Source organism: Phaenicophaeus curvirostris, chromosome 5, assembly GCF_032191515.1.
Source record: "Phaenicophaeus curvirostris isolate KB17595 chromosome 5, BPBGC_Pcur_1.0, whole genome shotgun sequence".
Classification (NCBI taxonomy): Eukaryota; Metazoa; Chordata; class Aves; order Cuculiformes; family Cuculidae; genus Phaenicophaeus; species Phaenicophaeus curvirostris.
The window spans coordinates 53,648,580-53,670,484 of NC_091396.1; the positions used below are offsets into that span (position 1 = coordinate 53,648,580).

The 21,905-nt window shown below is 40.3% G+C and overlaps 1 protein-coding gene across 1 annotated transcript in view; it reads right to left on the minus strand.

Annotated features, from left to right (window-relative positions):
* Positions 1 to 12: 12 nt before the first annotated feature.
* Positions 13 to 21,905, minus strand: part of SYNE3 (spectrin repeat containing nuclear envelope family member 3) — a 71,356-nt gene continuing 49,463 nt past the window's right edge. The window contains exons 14-18 of the mRNA XM_069858757.1: positions 21,590 to 21,713; positions 21,263 to 21,418; positions 20,414 to 20,563; positions 19,063 to 19,101; positions 13 to 3,294 (exon numbers count right to left, since the gene is read on the minus strand). Of these exons, the coding sequence (XP_069714858.1) occupies positions 3,097 to 3,294; positions 19,063 to 19,101; positions 20,414 to 20,563; positions 21,263 to 21,418; positions 21,590 to 21,713 (667 nt within the window). The 3' untranslated portion in view covers positions 13 to 3,096. The remainder of the gene's footprint in view (positions 3,295 to 19,062; positions 19,102 to 20,413; positions 20,564 to 21,262; positions 21,419 to 21,589; positions 21,714 to 21,905) is intronic.

Genomic DNA, 21,905 nt, shown 5'->3' on the forward strand with positions numbered 1-21,905 from the left:
GTTTCGTTTCACACATTGTTTATTAGGAGGAGGGTGGATAGCTCACATGTACAATAAGCTAAATCTGGCACTTGCTGAAGTAGGTTAGGTAGCAGAGGTGCCATTTAGGCTACTTCTTGAACTCGTATTTTCCTGATAGGTATTCCTTTTCTTTCCAGATGTACTGATATCTCTATGGAAGATACAAATTCATATTTTAAATTGGATAGACAATGAATAATAAAAAAAATCATCTGTGCGACAGATTTTTCCATCCTGCTTTATATAGTTTTTTGAAAACGCTACATTCAAGAGTCTTTGTTTTAGTTTGGTTTGTTTTACCATTAAGGAAGTACATAATTCTTAACCCTACATGTGCCAGTCAAACAGCCTTGTGCCTAAAACCTTCCACAGCTACCCAAAAAAAACTACAACTCATCTGTTTACAACCCAGTGTAACCAATAGATAATTATTTTTAAATATAGAAAAGAATAATATTGGTTTCTGAATGAATCATGATGTCTACACCAACAGCATTATCTTTAGTATTTTAATAAACTGGTTTCTGAGAGTTGCCAATTGTGGACAGGTAGATTAATGCAATTAACTTGCAGTGGCTCACAGTGGGTCAATGATGTGAGAACTATGAAGACTATATTTGACAGCCCCCAGCAACTCTGGAGGAAGCTGATGTAATTCATTGGGCAAACGTGTTTTTAGCTGAAGACTGGCAATTGATATCATCCAGTTGATAGTAAAGTCTCCAAAACCAGTTCTTAGAGCCAGCTGGGTACATAATCTACAACCTGAGAGACATATAAGATGCCTGGCAAAGATAGATTTATTGTGGCGTTTATACAAGTATTTCTTGAAAGGCAAAATGATACACTGGTTTTTCAATTTTCAATTCTTTATGATTCTATGTGTAAGCAAAGATTCAGGCACGAAGAACAGTGCTTAAGATTTTAAGGACTGATTTGGAAATGTTATGATTTAGTTTCTGATTTAAGGAATCTAAGCTCTATTCAGTTTCCTGGAAGTTGAACTGGGCAGTTTGTTTTCATTATTCCAACTACTGGATTGATTAATATTTACATATACTTTCAGGGACCAGTATCACAAACTTTTCAGAAGAAAAACAAGAAAAATACAAAAGAAAGTAAATTTCACGCTTACACAAATCTAGCATTTTTATCCAACTCTATCAAAACCAGTATAGTCTGAAGCACTATTAGGAACACAGCAACAGAGTCCTAGTGGTGGGAGAGTCTCCTCAGAACACTGGTAGATACCCTGTTACTTGCCCCATTTTAAAGCTTATTGAAGAAAAGCTGTTTAATATGCAATAGGACTAGTATAGTAGCAGGGAGAAGGAACTGAAAAGATTCAGATTTTTCTTCCATCGAGCCTGTATTCTTGCCCTCTGCGTTCCTTGCGACTTCTTTTCTTAGGCTTCTTGTATCATTAGCTAGTCATTTTTCATGCCTGCCTGTTTTCCCTCATTCTGTGCGTATAATGATCTCCTTGCTGCTATGCCTCCCTATTTTACCCAAGTTTGCTTCTTTAGCACAACTTTCATGGTTTTGTTAAAGAAGTATGACTTCCTCTGTCAGTTCCTCAGATACTAAATAATTTACCTGCACAGCAGATTTAATATTATTTTGGAACTTATTTGGAAAACAATACTGAATACACCATACTGGTATTCAGAAGATAAGTTCCTCCCACAAAATAGCCAGGATGGGAAAAGTAACTATTTCTTCAGTTAATTTTTTTTTTTCCATGCTTACTACTGTGGCTAAAAACACAGGACAATAAGAGATAGCTTTCAGAAATGTCACAAAATTTTAAAAATTACTTTTTATCTCTGAAGTCAATTAGGTAAAACACCACTAAGAATGGTTTCATCACAGTAAAGTGAGAATTGTTCTTACATTAAAAGGCCATGTTAAAATGTACATTCAAAAATTTGATAAATCAGGCATAAGGTTAGGTAAATATATGACAAGTCATCAGTTTAAATTCTATAGAAAACTAGGCTTGATTGTCTTTGATACAATTAGTTTACATCAGTTTAACAAACCATTAATATAAAAACATCCTAGGAAGGAATCTTGTTTCCAGGGTAGTATTATCAAAGTACTTCCAACTTTTGCTTCACCAACACTGAGCCAGGCTTTCACCCCATTGCTCAGGCTTTATGATCCATTACCGAATGACTATAAAGTAAAAAAACAAACCAAATCCCCAAAAAACACAAACAAAAAAACTCCACTGCTTTTTAAAGACAAGTCCAGTGATACAAGGATTTGTTCAGTGCTCATAAACCAGAAAATTATGACCTTATTTTAAAAGTCTCCTGCTATTGAAATACTAAAAAAAATTTCTCTTCTCCCAGCTTCCTTCCTACTCTATTCAATCTCTCCTGATTCAGGTGGGCTCGAGAATACAGTAGTTGGAAAAGAAATCTGGTAAGAAGTGAGAACAAGTAGAGGCCCACTTCCACTCTTACAGAAGTCAGTGGAAACATTTCTATTAAATTCTGCAATATCTGCATCCAGATACTGGGGAAAAAAAACAAAAACAAAACAAAAACAAAACCAGGTCAAGAGTTCAAATAGAATCACCCAAACTTTCTTTGAGCTGAATGTCAACCACTGTATTCAAATGTGATTCTTCTCCACCTTCACTTTGGTGCATACCCACATCCTCTTATACTTGCTTGGACTTTAGTTGTAAATGACAAGAATCTGATTCTAAAAATGAAAGATGGTAGAAACAGAAACACTGGAGGATTATCCTCAAACAGCAGATGAGTGGGTGGTGGATATTAGTTTGATCACAATAGGCATTTTCATATATATATATATACACACACGCATGTACATACATACACAATCTCTATATACATGTTATAAATACAATAACAAAATATTGTAAAAATATTAGTTTTGCTCAAATATTTGATTAAAGTGGACTAACCTTATGCTGCATTTATGTAACCTATCCAGTTGATATTATGGCCTTGTTAGATGCCCTAAAAACTACAACACTTGCAGGTTTTTTAAACCACAGAGCGTTTATTTCTGGGAGTCACCTTGTCCCACTCCAAGCAGTCAGGTTGGAGGCTGGCCCTCGTGTCTCAGCATCAGCTTAAAGGACCGAGCAAAGTTGTTGGCCAGGTGGCAGCTGTTGGTCTCATCTGCAAGGGGCAGGAGGAAGGCCAGAAGCAGAAGGAACAAGAGGAGTAATTGCAATGGTAGTGCCACCCAGCACACTCGACGTAGGAATGAGCACGTGCCTCCAGAGCGCTTCTGAAAGATAAAAACCAAAGAGCAACTCAGAAAAATAATGACCTAGGAACATACGTTTCAATTACATCAAACTGCCTGAGCGCAGAACAACCCATGTTGTCCTTGCCCTAGGATCTGGACTGGTGCTTGGTATGCTGCAGCAGTTGATGGTTGTGCTTAAACTATTTCTTTTAAGAGAATATTTCACCCTTTTAAACTGCTGCAAACTGTTGTCTTCTAGCAGGAAAACACTGCTGACTTTCTAGCAGAAGAAAACAAGTGCCTCAGAGTCCGTTTTCGTGTTACAAAGTAGTAATTGCAAACGCTCACACCAAAACTGCCAAGTAGTCTCCTCACAGTCAGCATGCAGCATGGAAGTTAGTAACTTTCCTGTCAGTAAAAAAGAGTGCTGATGCCTGGAAGTGAGGAGCCAGCCTTCTGCTGTTACTGCTGCTAGCCTGATTTTGTTGCTCTGCACGAGCAGCTCAGAGCAATATTTCATCAACAGGACTTCCCTGGGGTAGATTCACTAACACATTTCTGGTACGAGGATTTGCATTATCAAAGGCAAGCATTTGCAAAAAGGAATCCCGCATTTCTTCTGTCAATCCTGGATGTTCTTTGATGGCTGTAGACAGTCGATCAATAAACTGACCATAAGGCTCAGTCGCTCATTGTTGGATACTTGCAAAAGGTGGGGATTTTCGTGAGGTGTCTGGAGTATTAAAAAAGGCTTGATGGGCCAATCCAGCACTCAACTGATGCATCCATTCAGGAAACTGCAACTGAGCTGCTGTAGCGGCGAAGGGTCCGGTACCCATGAGCATATCTAGTGTCATCCCATAGCCCGGGTCATTGGGCTGACGGGGACAGTTAATCTCCTCTATTGCTAGTTGTTTCCATTCCCGCTCCCAGAGTATATATTGTGATGGAGACAGCGATAAGGCAGCAAGATTCTGGCAATCAGCTGGGCACATTAGATCAGATGTAAAAATATACTTCAAAATACTTCTTGCAGCTTCAGATCTGATACCATACTTGCTAACTGCGGACTTGGCTTGCTGTAGTATCTTCCAATCGTGTGGTTCCCATTGAGCCTGTCTATTCTCTTGTATCATAGGAAAAGCTAAAGCTCCAGCAGCTTGCCATTCCCCATCCAATATGGCATCTCGGATTACACTGCTCCATCTATGTTGCATTCTACTTCTCATAGAATCATAGAATAACCAGGTTGGAAGAGACCCACCGGATCATCGAGTCCAACCATTCCCACCAATCTCTAAACCATGCCCCTCAGTACCTCACCCACGACACCTTAAACACCTCCAGGGAAGGCGAGTCAACCACATCCCTGGGCAGACCGTTCCATTGCCTAATGACCCTTTCAGTGAAGAATTTTTTCCTTATGTCGAGCCTGAACCTCCCCTGACAGAGCTTGAGGCCATTCCCTCTTGTCCTGTCCCCTGTCACTTGAGAGAAGAGGCCAGCTCCCTCCTTTCCACAATCTCCTTTCAGGTAGTTATAGAGAGCAATAAGGTCTCCTCTCAGCCTCCTCTTCTCCAGGCTAAACAACCCCAGCTCTCTCAGTTGCTCCTCGTAAGACTTGTTCTCCAGCTCCTTCACCAGCTTTGTTGCTCTTCTCTGGACTCGCTCCAGCGCCTCAACTCTTCTTGCAGCAGAAGCCACTAGATTATCATATGGAGGTGGAGACTCTTCAGCCTTCTCACTTGCTTGCATCGGTTGAACGCTAAGATCCTGAAGTTTATTTAGAACCTCTCTCATCAGTTGTTCAGTCGACTCCTCCACATCCCTTACAGGATCGTCGGGCTCTAGTGGTGTCGATGGTAGCTCCTTAACAGACGAATTTCCCGAGGAGGGGTGTAATGGGGAGAGGGGACGACACCAATCTCCGCCTACACTTTGTTGCAATTCTACCCTTCTTTCTTCTTCTTTGTCCAGCTCACAATTTTGAGTTGCCCCTCGACTTGTACTAACTGCCGGTGGCGGTGGAGCTGATGATTGACCACTTAACACAGTTCTGACTAAATCCTGTGCGGTCTTGCATGTAGATACAGACATTCCTCACAGCGGATTAGTTTGTCCCACCCCGAAAAAGGTAGCCAGGTTTCCTTGTTTTTCTGTGGGGGACTATCTGTGTGCAGTGCTGAGATTGCTGCTGCAGCGACCTTTCTCTCCGCTTTCATCTCTAATGAAGAGTTGATAATTGCCCTCCATAAAGCCACCCACTTTGCACCATTCCTCTGGGGAAAAAACGAGTGATGCCTCTCGGCAACGGCCCTGATCTTGCGCCCATTTAACAAGGGCTTTAATGTCTTTCGGCTCCTGAACTTCCCCTCTCTTAAAGAGAATACTTGCTAGGAGCTTAATTGCCCCTTCGAGTTCCATCACGGTTTGGAGTCTATTCCACATTTAAGCGATTCCGAATTTAAGTGACAAAAGAGGTCCCTGTTCGGGTGCCACTTGTTGCAGGGTTACTCATAGGAAGATGAGTCCCGAGTAACGACGGTACACAGATGCGATGCTAAATCATTCTCAACTTGACTGCTAGGTACAGCTTATTTATACACCTTAAAGCTGTCCAGGCACCACAGGACATAACATCATTGATTAAAGCAAACTGTCCACGTGCTCAAGGTTGCTTTTAATTGGTTATCATGTGATGTGTTTTTAACGGTGTTTCAGCTTTGCAGCTTCACACCCTGCTCAGCTCCCTCCTTACAGCTTGTTTTTCTCCTTGTACCATCCATACAAGGTCAGTTCAAGGTTACCTATTCTAAAGCTTCCATTACATAGCCTGGATTGTTCACAATCAATAAGTCATGTCCTCCCTGGACCAAAAACTCCTCCACGTTCTGCTCTCTGTCAGTAAAAAGAACTTTCATTTGCAGCTCATTCAGCTCACAGTCACGTCCCCAGCTACAACGTGCTCCTTGGTTGCTGGCTTTGGGGTCCATGAGGCTGCAAGCCAGAAAAAAGGCCCTGCAGTGCAGCTTGCTTCAATAGCTCTTATACTTCACCATGCACAGCTTAAATGTTCACATGAAAGAATGAGAAAAAACATAACATTGACAATGAAGAGGACATTAAAGTCGCGTTTATCGCTGAGCAGTCACAGAAGATACATATGAAAAAAATAACATTGCATTTTTCTTTATGCTTGTGCAAATCTAAAGTAGCTCAGTTAACCTCATGAATTTAATATTGATTAGCACAAACAGGAAAGAACGTAATTTGGGCTCCAGAATTCAGAAAAGATTAATTAGGAAGTGAGATTTCCACTGGTAGGATCCCTGGTTATCTCCTGCCAATGAGCTGAACTAGGTGTGTTTCACAGAAAAACACCCAAACCACCTATCTGTAAGGGAGATCTGAATAAAAGTGCTCAACGATCCATTAATTAATGAAATACAGATTTATACTCAGAATGCTACAGCATTTGGTACCAACGTACATCACAAATAACAATGCAGAACATCCACTGAAGTAGGACCCAAGTTTTCCACAACAGGAAGTTGACTTGGGTTCAAGCCACAGGTGATGTCAGTGCTGAAGCAAAATTAGGGCTTCTGGCCTCCTCTGGATGCTTGATTAAACCAGCTCTGCCTTTATCCCACTAAAGCACCATCATGAATAGTTCATGGAAAACACCAAAAAAAAGTTAAGGAGCAGAATAATGGTAGAGAAAAGTAATTAAAAGTTAGCTGGTTTTTAAGGGTCTCTTCCACTGCTTTCTAAATGTCTCTTGCAGCGCTACATAAATGCTTACAGAATTAATTATTAAGGCAAACATATAGGTGCATTTACTGATCACAAGACAGTTGTGCTGAGAAAACCTTCTGTTGTAGTTGGTTTACTTCCATTTAGCCAAATGGCTGATGAGATTTAATTATTATGACAGGCAGATGTGGAGTCAGCAGAGCAACAGCTGTTTGTGCTACCGTTCTGGCCCGCAGTATCTGAGTTGTAACTAGCCTGCTGAGGTCAGTGAAAGCCCAGGTCCTTGGACACTAGAACTGTCAGTAGTTAGAGGGCAATAAGCAAATGTCAGGTTCTAAGTAGGATGCTGTCTTTAAGCATCTTCAGGCAACTTTCCTAGGTACAGCTGGCACTTACCCTCCAAATCAAACCTTCACCAACCTGGCTGTGTCACAGGACTCATGTGATCCTACTGTGAATTATTCTCAAACACAAGCCAAAGTACCAGCTGTAAATAGCTGTATTAATGGGATTTTCTCTTCCCTAGTCCTGGAACTCACACCTGAAATCTTTCTTCTCCCACAGATTTCATCAGCCTATAGGCTGAACAAAACCTGCAGGGCTTCTGTGTTTACAGTCAGTGCTAAAACCACTACACGTAAGGGCAGCAGGCACAACTCTTAGTTGTAGCTTTCTGGGCTCTGCAATTCCATGAAACAGCCACTCCTTGGTATAATCAGTATAAACCAATGGACTGTCACTGAGGGCTTCTGTTTTCATTTACTGTTTCTCATTCTTACTTCTCCACAGTAAGATAATATGCAGGAACAGGACAAACATATTTATTACAGTTTCCCATCTGTAAGAAAAGAGGTCCTTTCTAGCCCACAGAAACCATGGACAAGTTTGTTTGTACATATTAACAGGTGTAGTTCTGTTGGTAGAAGATCAGATTAGAGTTACCTCTGCCTTGGCATAATTCAAACTATGCTTTCTCTTTTATCACTATGATGTAATAAGACTTAATGTTGATATTGTTAAAGGATAGGATCCTGTGACTGACTTCTCAACAGTTCATTATGGCTGTAAGCAATAAAAATGTTCTCACAAACTCAAAGTACAAATTAGAAGCCCATCTCTCACTGATGCTCAGTTGTGAGAAGGAGGGCTACCAGTCTTCCTAGCAGCATCTAAAACTTCTGCTCTACAGCTGTCACTCCCTTAGCTTTGGTTTTGAAAGCTACTTCAACCTGAAACTTTTCTTCTATTGCCAGACCAGCTGAAACACTTGTCTTCCCAGTTATCTCCTTCTGCCTATGAACTGGTGAGAAATACTGGGCTTTTCAGTTATGCCTCAACTCTGTTCCCGCCATAGCTGAGGGAGCAGGTGCCTCATGGTCACTCAGGTTTCTCTCTGCCTTCCTATGGTGATTACACTGCCAGTCAGTCACTCATATTTTCCCTGCCCCATTTTTTTTACTGATCCAGAATTTTATTCAGAGCATGTTGCTGACTCTGCCCTGATCTCTAAGGCAAAGATGATTAATACAACTCTAAGAAACAGGATGATTGAAATGATCTTTTTTAAGTGCCTTGGTTTTAGATCTACTGGAGGGAGCTGTAAAATAGTATTGCTTTTCAAAGCTCATCCTCCAGAAACAATTAATGTGAAATGGCCTTATTAAAAAGCTATTTTTTGCTCTCCTTGGAGCTTTCTGCAGGGTAAGATTCTCAGGCTAACCACAGCAGATCCTAGCATTAGAAAAATCTGTGGAGGAATATTTGCCTGAGGGTAAAACTTCAGAGAAGGAGAAGTGTTCTGTCTTTATGTGCTGCTTTTCTCCCACCTGCTTGCTGGGTTTATAGACATTTGTGTTTGATGAACTTGCATCTTTGCTGCCCAGCTTTTTTGTTTTGTCTGATCACACAGCAAGGTCAAAATCCTTTATTTCTGACTCCATTTGTTGCCATGGGAATGACTCTGCTATCACAAACATGGTATTATAATGGCTCTGCAGGACTGAAGTTGCAGCACACGGGAGCTGTGAGGGCTTGGTGCTTTTGGCAAATTTGTCATGATAAGCCCTTAATATATATAGAATCATAGAATCATAGAATAAATATGAGGGCCCCAACCCACACACACTGAAATCCATTGGAGATTTACCATTAACTTCAGTGTCTGCAGCAGGATTATGCACAAAGACAACTAAATAAAGTCATACTTACTCATGGAGTTAAAAAGATACTCTTAGAAATAGATTCACTACTTGTATGTCCCCAAGTTCTCGTGTTCTTGTGGATGTGAATACTACATTAGTTCTTTTTCTTTATGCTTCTAGAACAGTTTGTGATATGATTTTTTTTTCTTGGTGGTAGTACTACTGAAGGTGTTATTGCATAAGGATAAAAAAATTTGAAGGCGATATAGTAACCTTTAATAGGAGAGATGATATAGTTGGAAAACCAGGGAAAGTTTTGGGCACTGACTCCCCCTCTGAGTGGCAGCACTTCAGTTTTACTAATACTAAATTTAGGTATTTTTTAACGTCTGTATTGAGAGAGAGATGCTTCCAGGCTGTGATGACCTGAGACTATGGCACCAACAGGGAATTCAGGAGGCCAAGGTTCAAACCTCTGCTCTGCTGGGCTCAGAATGATCAGGACTGTATGAGCCTACTTGAAGTCAGGACCACACTCCCAACCATTGCATTACTCTGGGTTACAAAAGCACCATTTGACACGGTTTCACCTTTGGAAAAGACAGTTTGAACATTTCATTTCCATATCAGATCAAAGTTGAGAACCACAACCTTTGCTGTGCAGAGGAATTCCCCTTCCCCAATCACTCCAGCTGCTGGCATCACTACCGCTACTACCCAGCACCCACAGTGCCTGCAGTGTGTGTGTCAGATCTAGGCTCCAAAAAATATCCTGAAACCAAATCTTCCTCTGAGGAAATCTGGCAAAGCTCCAGTGAAGTCAACAGAACTTTAATTTCCACCATCTTAGAATAACAGCTGGAATACCTGGGTATTGAGCCAAGTGTCATAGACATTTTTGAAACACAGATGGGAAAGGAATAGGTTGACATTTAAAAAGAAAATATACTTTTAAAGTTCACCATCAAGGATAAATGTCTTTCCCCTTTTCCCTCAAAATACCAGGACAAGCAAAGATTGTCAAGGGCTGTGTTTTGTGTAACGATAAATTTATGCTTGTTATCAAATGAACTGCACTGGCTGTGAACGTTCACATTTGTACTTGATTCATGTTGGGGCTCTTGAATGACAAGCATCGGTTTAGATCTAGTGAGTCCTCAGCACTTAAATCTGTTTGCAGTTAATAACTCCTTACCAAATCCACCGTGAAAAATCACTTAGATGGGAAACAGCAGAAAAGCACTTTAGAACTCGCTACATAACATTCCTATGTAAGTTGCTTAAGTGTTTTGCTAAAAATCAGTGCTCCCTGGTTTGCTATTGACCACATTCCAGGGTATATGAAAACACACCGTTAATCTAGCTATTTGAGAGAACAGAGGAATATAGTATCTTACACCAGGCTTATTAGTGGGTTGTTGTTGCTGCTGGTTGTATATCACCAGCATGCCTGACAAAAATCTTACCTGCCCCACTGAATCAGTTATCCAGCAAAGAAAAAACATTTAGTCAGGATTCATTCCTTTTACCTTAGAGCATTTCACTGAGAGACTATCCTGGGAAATGCACTGCTGCTTGAAAACTCCTGCTCTCTCATGGATAAAGGGACCAATGCCCTAGTGCTCTACAGATGCTGCACAGACACAGACACCAGCAACTGTGCTGCTTCATGCCAGTGCTGCAGCCAGCCCAAGTATCCTATACTAAGGCAAGCATAAATAATTTTTCCTTAATATTCTCAACCTCTAATTGCTTTCAGCTCAGGCAGTTTCCTGAACCTGATGTAGCTTGTCCATCTAGTTGACAGTGAATCTTTCTTCCAGATATTTGTACCTACACAAACTTTAAAAGTCCTTAATATCCTTTAGCAGTAAGTCCCACAGGTCATCCAGCTGGCATGAAGAAGAAATCCCTTGTGTTAGCTTCGAACTTGGCTTCTAGTTCTTTCGTGTGGAAAAGATGGAGACTGACCATCTACGCTCTCTGCACCATGTGTGCTTAGACAGGATGAATTCAGGCCTATCTCCACAATGGGCAGATCACAGCATAATGGGCTTAAACTATAGAAATAGATACAGAGGATGTACATATTAACAGAAAGAATAGATAGGCCTTGGAAAGGATCACCTACATAGGTATGAATTCTACCACTTAATTATTCCTCTGAGAATAAGCAGAGCTGCCAGGAACGCTGCAGCAGCAGCTTACCATACATCACTTTCATTATGAATAGGAGCATGCCATCATCAAGCACCATCTCTTTTTTTTTTTTTTGGTAATGCAGTTGCCTTATCAGTTACATTTTGCCTTTGAGAGGCATTGATTTTCTGACACTTGAGATCCCACTGGGTACTAATTCAGTTGCCACTCAGAGACAGGTTACTGCCAACAAGAACAGATCAGTTACCGGGAGAGCACAGGATGCTTTTTCAAACCAAAGCAAATTGGGTTTTCACCTCAATGTGAGGTAGTTTGGAGCTAGGCTCCTTATCAGTTCTCAGCTCAGAGCCATAAGCACCTCTCTCTAAGATAAACAACATGTTGCATATCACAGCTTGTCTTTTCAAGAGGGAAGTAATTTGGGGAGTTGGGTACCAGTGTCGCTATAAAACTGAGTGTCCAACATGCTTTGGAGCAAAGCTGTGGCTCATTCCCATAGAACACAGCAGGAACTAAGAGTTGAATACTGTCGATCAGAGGTTAGGTGGCCTCTGCAAAAGGATAGAGAGCTACTGGCTTCAGAACTGTACTACAAACACTACCCAGGTTAGGTATCTGGCAGTGAGGAATGAGTAAGGATGGCTAGCAGTCCTGTGCTTATCATTCTCCATGTCATCAAGAGCTACCAGAATGAATGTACTAAAGGGAGGTTAAATGAGGTCACACAAGAAATTTAAGCTCTGACATTTCCTATCTTCAGATTGCTTGGCTTTGCAGCCTTAATGTTCCTTTCAGTTCTAAAGAGCATAAGTGTATGTACATAAGTAAGTATACAGGCAAATCACAGGCTTTTTCTCCCTTAGGGAAGATTCTGCAGTATTTTGACATGGCCTCAACAGCCTTTAAAGTAGTGTTAAAGTAGCACTGACTTCTATAATTCTCCTGGCCTGCACAAGCAGAAGTACTTGGTTTGTTCTCACCTTCAGCCCATAAGCAGTGCAAACTTTCTTTTTATCTGTGAAGTGTTTGACACGATAAAAGTTAGGAAGCACTGTGGAAGATCAGTAAAGTGGTAGATAGGATGGGTTGCTAAAAATATTTTAGTTCCATAAGAATATGGATTATCACACTTCCAGTGAGGTAATTTTGAAGGACATTTTCATATTCTACAGCAGGCAATGAACTAATTTATTTTCTTAAGTATCACAAGTAAAGTATTTGAAAAAGGTTCAGAACCAGTTCCTGAGGTTTTTAAACCAGTTGTACTAGTTTTGGCGGGGATAGAGTTAATTTTCTTCAGACTAGCTTGTGTGGGGCTATGTTTTGGATTTGTGATGAGAACAGTGTTGATAAAACTGTTTTCCTTGGTTTCCTTGGGTTTTGCGTCCTTCTTTTACCTATTAAGCTGACTTTATTACAGCCTCCAAGTTTTCCCCCTTTTAACCTTCAAATTCTCTCCCCCATCCTACTGTGGCAAGAATGAGTGAGCAGCTGTGAGCGGCTGAGCTGCTCATTGAATTCAAGTGAATTCAATTAAAAACACAGGAATACTCCAACAGTTTTAAATACACTCATAAGCAATACAATTTATCCCAATAAATATATTTTTTATCTAGAAGTAATACTGTACTGCTTTTAGAAGGAGAATTATTGGCAGCTAGTAGCTGGATGACTTTTCAGTCCGTGTATCTGAAATTTAGCAGGAGAAATCAGTGTTCCACATTTATTCAGGAAGGCAGAGAAGCAAAATTCCCAATTTCCAACTTCCGCTCAGCCTTGCAATTTTAAATAAATTAATTAAATTGAGCATAGAAAAAATAAAATCTGAAATAAAAGCAACATGTTCTGGAGCCTGTAGAAGCAGCTACTGGCATCAAAAGCTGGTTTATCACATCAGCAAGGTATGTTTCCAGCTGCTTTATGACTGATTTCTCTCAAGTCAAGATTAAATTTTTCTCAAACTTCAGCATTCACCATATATAATTTGAGTATTATTTGCATTTAATTTAAATACTTTTAAAGAGTGGTGGCTTACTTTGAAAAAAACAGTATATATGCAATTTGAGGTATTGTTCACAAGAATTTTCTTCCCATGCTTTTTACAGTAGCATAAAAATTTTGATAGGAATTGTTGGACTTGATGATCCGGTGGGTCTCTTACAACCTGGTTATTCTATGATTCTATGAAAAAGCATTTTTCAAGTATATACTGGTGTGAAGGGCAACTTCTTTACTTGTATTTGTTATGCATTGGACATTGTCTGAGCACAGGGCTGCCTGTACCTGAGGGGCTTTTCTGTGGCTCCCAGTTGACAATGAGAGGGGAGGTGTAGGAGGAGGCACCACATTCCCCCGACACAGTAGGGTCATTGCCCTGGGCAGCTGCCGCAGAGCGGGGCAGGAGGAGAGGCAGCAGAGGCTGCTCCATCCCAGCAGAACACGCATACCCAAAGGGTTGGCACAGTGTTTAATTGTGGCAAGGTTCTGTGGAACTGCTGGTGACCCTGGAGCCTCCAGGCCCAGTTCCAGAATTTTTCTGAAGGAGCTTCTCTGCATGCCCCGGTGAGGACTTTCACAGCAAGAATGCCGCTCGCATGCTGATGGGGCACGGACTCGCCCTATGAATGCTGCATGTGCCCAGGCCCCATGGAGCCAGCCTGAAGCACTGCTGCTGCTCGGCTGGCCTGTGGAAGAGCTACCAGACCATGTATTCCTGAGGAGCTGCTGCTGATGGACCACGTTTACCTGAGGAACTGCTATGCCCAAATGGACACAGCATTCCCCTAATACTTCTTTCTCTCTCCTTCTCTGATTTATCTTATTATACCTTCTTATTCCTTGGCACTATGGTGTAACAGATCAAATCAGAGTTGTGTTGTAGTTTGTTTAGTGACCTTGGTTGTGTTCAAGGCATCAGATTGGAATCTGAACAGATTGGGATCTGTTTCTGCATCTTTGAGAACTTGTGACTTGGAGTGCACCCAAGTATCTGTTTTGTGATTTTGGCTGTGATCAGGATAAATCACAGAATCATAGAACAGTTTGGGTTGGAAGGGACCTTAAAGATCATCTAGTTCCAGCCCCCTTGCCATGGGCAGAGACATGTCCCACTAGATCAGGCTGCTCAAGGCCCCATCCAACCTGGCCTTGAACACCTCCAGGCATGGGGCATCCACAGCTTTCCTGGGTTACAGCGCTTCACAGCCCTCATGGTGAAGAAATTCTTCCTAATGTCTAGTCTAAATCTGCCCCTCTCCAGTTTATACCCATTGTCCCTAGTCCTATCACCACAAGCCTTTGTATATAGACTTTCCCCAGATTTCCTGTAGCCCCTTCAGGTACTGGAAGGTCGCTATATGGTCTCCTTGGAGCCTTCTCCTCTCCAGGCTGAACAGCCCCAACTACCTCAGCCTGTCCTTGTATGGGAGGTGCTCCAGCCCTCTGATCATCTGGATATACCCTGGGAGATTTGTTGGTCTCCAGTTTGCCACACAGATACCAAATGACCCCTTTTTACCCTCCCTTTTTGACTGTGCAGGTCGGGGTAGACCCTAACACTACTGGTATGAGGAGCAGGGTGTAACAACTGGGCATTGGTTCTGCTTTCGGTGAACAAATTTCTCTCATATTAGTTAGGACATAAAATTTTATCTGCTGAGAAAATCATACTAAGACATCTCCTTGCTGAAAATCTGCAAATGCTTCACAAGATGGTAGGCTGCTAACTCATCTTTTCAACAAAGAAAGCAGGGGGCATCAGCTACATATCTAGCTAACACCAATGTTAACAGAAACTAAGAACCAGGTGTCCTGGAAAGCAAAAAGTCTTCTCCACCTTGCACCAGCACTGCCTTAAACAAAGAACATTGACAAGGGACAGCAGTGGCAGAACCAGATAAAAGACAAAGAGTCTCTGTTTCCTAGCATTTGGGAAAGCTGTAATATAGATTGGTAAATACCATGAGACCTACAGAAATAAGAGCAGCTAGGCAGACAGTCTCACAGGTGTAGTAACATGAAGGGGAGCTTGTGGGCCTGCTGGAGAAGGAAGGGGACGATGCTGTCTGGCATGGCATACTTGACAGTAGGTCACAGTTAGGAAGAGGCAGACAGGATTTTTCAGCTTTTTACTTTGCTTATGCAAGTTTCATTTCTGAGCAAACACCGCTACTGAGGGAATAAGTTTATCTGCTAATTTTGAATGGCATTTCTTCTTGTGTTTGGGCCATGCTATATATGCTAAAGCAGGTACGCAAAGTGTTGGAAAAAACATGGAGAAATACTCTCCACATCTATAAAAGAGATGTTGAAAACTGAGGGAAAGATACCTTTCAATGAGCTTTTTCCATTTTTTTAAGAATGTAATTGAATGGAGGATTTCAAGTGGCTAACACCCAGTAGAACTTCAGGAAAATGAACAGGCCACATACTTTCAATAAAGAGTCACCACTAACTATGTGTACATAGGCATGTACATATGATGCTGTTCATTTCTGTAATGTGACTTTCTGCCATGAGGAATTCCCATCTTATCTGCACTTGGGCAGGTTACATTACTGTAAGAGCGCATTACTGTTTTCTTCCTGGCTGTGGCACCTCTTGCTTTGCAGTTTCGAAAATGACTGCATTAATTTGATTGACTCCAGATCAATGGTGTCTCTAAATAAGATTAAATTACACATTCCTTCTGTCTTTGTGTTACAGCAGATTACTCTTAGCAGAATCTCAAAGGAAGCAATTAGCTGACCACTGATGTAATGAATCCTAATTATTTTGTTTGTACAAACAGTAAAGTCAGAGTCATTTGTTTAGCAAGGAAGTGTAATTACTCTGAACACTTGAGAAAATAAGTCAAACAGCACTACCTAGATCTGTAAATAATGAGCCTTTGACTTCCTATTTATGTTAAGAATGCTCATGGAATTTTTTTCAGGTAGTTGGGAGACAACCTTTGAAAGTAACATTTATCATAGTTATTATTAAGCATTTGCTTGATTCTGTCTTTGGGTATGTGAGGTGCCCTGCAGAAATATCCATCTACATTGCCCTGTCACTGGCACCTGCTAAAAAATCACTTCAGCCAGTGCAATTCCCTGCAGTTGCTTTTTGTTAATCAATGGGAAGTCACTTACTTTGCAATCATTAGCCAGTACTGGTCCTAAGGGCACCTGTGGCTAGGGACATGTCCTCAGTAAAGGATGAATGATCAGAAAAGAAGCAAGTTAATAATATTAATATACATGGAACAGGCTTTAATTCTGCCCAGCATTAGGCCATACAGTCTAGAAATAGAATAAAACCAGAAGGCAATGGGATGAGACTGGCTGCAGTAGTCTCCTCCTTCTCCAGGTTGATCTGCTGCTGCTGCAAAATATTCACAGTTCAAACAGGAGAGATAAGTATAGTCACTGAGGGCCTCATGCTGCAGAAGGCAGAGATCAGTCAAAAAATACCCGAAACTCTGCTGCTTCTGTTGATTTTGTGTGACCCAAGGGCATGAAGAAACTGACACATTAAAGATAACCTGATCCCATTGCATGCAAACTCACTGGATGTTGCAAGTGCAGCAATGCAGTCTGCAGTCATATAGTTTTTGCAGATCTTAACACCTGAAATCAGCCATTCTCTTAGGGTAGTTGGTTTCCTTCACCACAGTTTTGAAAGGACATTCAAACTATACAAAAATACTTTGCCTAATCTTTCTTCCATTTCTAGACACACTTCAGGTGTTAAATCTGAATTTAAAATAAACTGCAAAGCCACAAATTCTGCAGTTAATTTGCATTTCCCCTTTTCTCAGCCTGAAGAACAACAATGCACCCAAAGGGGATCAACATTATTTTCTGGTTCTCCTAAGTGATGCTCAACAAACTTATGGCAAGACAGGCTCATATCCTCATAAAAGACTTAGCCTGAATGAAAAAGACACCTCAGCTTACAGCACTTGGATTCATATTGTAGTGACACTGTCTAAATCCAGGATGAATGCCCCGAAGTCAGTCAAATCATACTGAAATGAGCAAAGTCTAAGTTACTGCAGCATTTGTACTGGCTGGAGGGAAACTGCACTTGTTGGTGCAATGTGAGACATTTCCTTCATGTTTATGAGGTTATTTCAGTACTTCATTTCTTCCCACCCTGAGCTGTTTATCTTTCTTTGTGTTCAGTAGCTATTAAAAACTCATAGGGTGCTTTTTTTGTCCTCTAGCTGTAGGCCTAATTGACAGATGTTTGCTGCCTGCCATTATGTTATTCCAGTATCCTTGAAAATTAACTGAAGATTTTAGTCTGACTCAGAGAAGCTGAGAATCAATGAATACCACCTACCTCAAGGCAGGTGGGACACACAAATTAAAAAATGATACCTAATTGTGCAGTGGAGATGTGCTTATGTTTTCTCCTACAAACAACTTGACCCAACCAAAACATGGGAAAGCAGAGAATTTCTTGGTTGGGCTTTGGGACTATCCTTTAGGGTTCTTCTAGTGAGAAGCAGAAGTACTAGATGTTTGGCTGCCTCTATACCAAGTTTTAAAATGTCATATTGTTTGTCCAGCCTGAAAAAGTTCTGATGATGTGACTGTGTGACCAACAGTACCAAACAACTAATGCTGAGTCAGACAGGCAAGAACAGAACCCCTCTTTGGGGGTTTTCAGGAAAGCTGAGCTGTGGCCAAAACTACTCAGAGGATGTGTCAAAACTACTTTAAATTGATCAGTATATCACTAGGGAAAAACATTGGAGATGGTACTCCACATTTGAGTGAGAGGAATATTGCACCTGAATGACAAAGACGATTTCTGGACATATTAGACATGCACTATACTGAACCTTTTAAATATTGTTCTCCTCTAAGGAGATGTTGCAACAGAACAAATCAAGAATTTGATTTAGCTTAAGATGATTATGTGATTATATTCCTGCAGCATGTTATTTATACAACAACTTTGTGTTGGGCAAATAAGACATTAACCTGTTCCTTCTGAAAGCAAAGCGAAAGTGAGATCACAAAGTACAAAGTAGAAGCTAACAGTGTCTACAAACAATGCAAACTCTGCCAGAGAGAAATGATTCTGTTCAACATTGCTCAGGTCAACAGAAAAACTTTCTCACTTTATGAAAATGGGATCAGAAAAGTTCCTTGGGTTTAGTAAGATACTGGCAGCATTTTGTTTTCTTTAAGGTTCTCCTTATTGTCTCCTGTACTGCTCCTGTTTCTTATGTCATCACTTCCAAAGAAAATCCTTCACAGAAGGAATTCTGCTGCTTAGAATAAAGATTTAGTCTAATAGCATTAAACAAGTCTCTTGACTTATCTCGTTTTCTGCATTAGTAAAAAGGTGGGCTGAATGATCCAAAGCAATCTTTTCAGAAGTGTCTAAAGAATTAGGAGACTTAATTTCAAAATTATTTTAGGCCCTCGGTCCCAAAATGCTTTAGAGAGAAATTTGGGCTGTTCCTTAGTCTCTTTTTAAAAATGAATGAAGCTCATATAGTATGTAAATATAGAAAGACTGAGTTCCCCTACCCTCCCAGGAGATGGATGTTTATCTTCTAGAGACAGAAAAAGCATAGCTCAAGAGTGAAAAATCTATAATATTTTTCCTTTTGCAATCTGGAGAAAATAAGCAACCTCTTTAAGAGAAGCTCTTAATAAGCAAATTAATCTCAAGAATCTTTAGAAAAGTGTGATTTAAAATAATTATCTGATCAAATGTCTTTTAAATTAATGATAGGAAACTGTCATACCTTTCTGAACCTGTCTGGTTCTTCCAAAGATCCAGGACCCTGTTAAAAAGCGGGTAAGAAAAAAAAACAAACATGAACTTAAGATCCCTATGTATTCACCTCACAGGGGACATTTATTTAAAACTCCTGGTCATCTGGATAGAATGAACCAGCAGGAGATTTTTTCTTAATGAGCTTTTTAACACACATTAGGCAGAAAGTGGAAATATTTTCAGTTTCTTAACGATCTGAATCAGATAAGCAGTTCTCCCAGCAATAGCTTTGACTTTAGTGACACCTATTGACTATATTTATGCTTACACAAGGCTTTGGTCAACAAAGCATAACTACAATCAATGGCAAACAATTCTCAGCAATATGCTCTTTATTAATACAGATCATGCTTATCTTCCATGCACTTCAGAGGATTTGTTTTCTAAATAAGCTTTGGATTTGAAGACAAGGTTTCCCAAAGCAGAAGATTTTCAGGTCCCTCAAATTTTAGATGTTTGAGTTCACATACATTCTAAAGCACTTGCATACAGAAAGAACCAAATGTACATCTGTAAGATCTAATCCTCTAATTAAGATATCTTAAAGTTGAACACATAGTATAGTTAAGCTAGAAAAATCTTACTGATGTATGTTTATGCTAAGAACATGGGAATATCTTTAGCATGCCCTGGAATATCTTATACATTGGTATGAATTCTGCCATCTGCATGTCTTATCTATAACAACTTGGTAACTTCTTCAGTCATTTGGTTCTTGCATTAAAATACCTCCTCTTTATGTAATTCCAAATCCTTAGTTCATAAAGACAGCTTCAAAAAGGACTAGGTTCTTCTGTGTACAGTTAAGTTTCTGAGTCAGTTCAGTCAGTGGCTGTTCTGAGCACTCTGTCTCACAGCAGGAGACACAAATAATGAACAGTAAATATATTCGTACTGCAGGAACCATTTGAAAAATAATTCAGAGGAAAAAGTTGCATGGAGGAAGGGGAAAAAAATTAGAAATCCAGGTGCCCAGAACTAGGTGTATATCTAAAATACTCAAACACACAAACATCTCATAGCCCCTAGCTGGCTGCATCTTTAAAAACAGACAATTGTCATTCTGTTTTGAACCTTCCATTCTGAGAAATATTCAAAGGGACAAAGATAGTGCACAAATCTAATTTTAATACAAGAATATTTGTGCTTATATTTATAAATACATGGTTATGTTTGTTCTGTCTTTGATGGCATTTACTAAGGGAGGTTTTAATTAAGCAGTAACACACATGTACTGTTGAATTAGGACTAACAATGAGAAATTATGTAAAAAAGCAATAATAAAAATGAGCAATTGTGAATTGAGTACTGTCACCTACCAGTGAACTCACACACTCTTTCAATTTAGACCTGTAGAGCATCCACTGGTAACGCAGGTCCTCCATATCTTCAGAGTTTCCAGTGACAGGATAAAGATGAAAAAGACGCTTAAAAAGACGCTGGCCACTAGGCATATGAGACTGCAGCTCCTGCAGGGAAAGACAAGGTCATCAGGAACTCAGAATTCAAGAAGGCCCCACTTTCAAAATCTAGCATTCAAAATAACAATGGTACTAAATCAAGCTACTAGGTACTCTGGAACAGTGCATTTATTTTTGTTACCAATTTTTTGACCTGAAATGATATAAAGGGGTCCACTCATCTGCAGGACTCCTGTAGCCTTAGATATTTCTGTTTGTTTAATTTCTCATAGCATCCATTGTCATTGAATCTGGTTATATTCAGCTGAAAGAAAATGAGTGAGCCAAATACCAGACTGATTTTTATCAGCTTCCTTTTAGTGAACACCTTTGCCATACCACACTGGAATGTCCAGTCCAACAGCTAGACGCCAGGCTCCTCCCTCCCCTTCTACCACTTTGGCTCTAGCAGAACTTTCTTAGCAGAAGGGGTGAAATACTTGTCTTAAATTTTCGAGCTTCGTCTACTAAAGCAGAGAGTGTAGTGCTTGAAGGTTTTTTCTGGTTATAGGGGATGGGAGTACTTTTTACACAGGTGGAGGCATTGGTTTGTTTTGTGGGATTTTTTGTTCAGGTTTCTTTGTTGCTTGTTGTTGGTGTGGGGTTTTTTTGGTTTTATTTTTCTTGTTTGTTTTGGTTTTTTTTAATTCTGAAAGAATTTGCACTTATTGCAATCTTCGTCTCCATCTTCATCCCCTGAAAACTAACCTCCAGTTTGCTCTGACGTTCCTTGATTTCCTCTGTGGAAGATGAAGTTGCACCAAGAATTTTGGTCAGTTTGGTGTTTTCTCCTTGTAACCACTCTTTGAAGTCATGTAGGAGCTTCAAATGGTTGCTTGTGCTTTGCTCTCCTCCTGTCCTCTCCTATGTTACAGAAAAAGAGGAACAAAAAAGCCCTTACTCTTACAGCACGTTTCCTCTGGAGGCCTGGATGCAAGATCTTAATCTCCAACTTTGTAACCCATAATATCAGATGAAGCAAACAAAGTTGTTCTCCTGAAGCTGATATGAAGGCAGATAATGTCCCTCTCTCACCTGTTTAAGGCTGCGATCTACATCTAAATGATGGAAGGCAGGTCCAGACATCCATCTTCTGTCCACAAATGCTATTTTCTTCTTATCAGTCACTGGTCTACTTAACTGCCACTTTTTGTGAAGACTTGAAAACAAAAAAAACGGAGACATCAGAGCAGTGAAACATCTAATGATGAGACATTGCTTCGCCAATGGACGGTATTAGGAAAAAGGACACAGACACCAAGTTACAGAAGTGAGCTTATCTTTACTTATGTTTAAAATAATAAAACACTAAGTGAAATAATACAGCAAGAATAAAACAAAACAAGGTAAT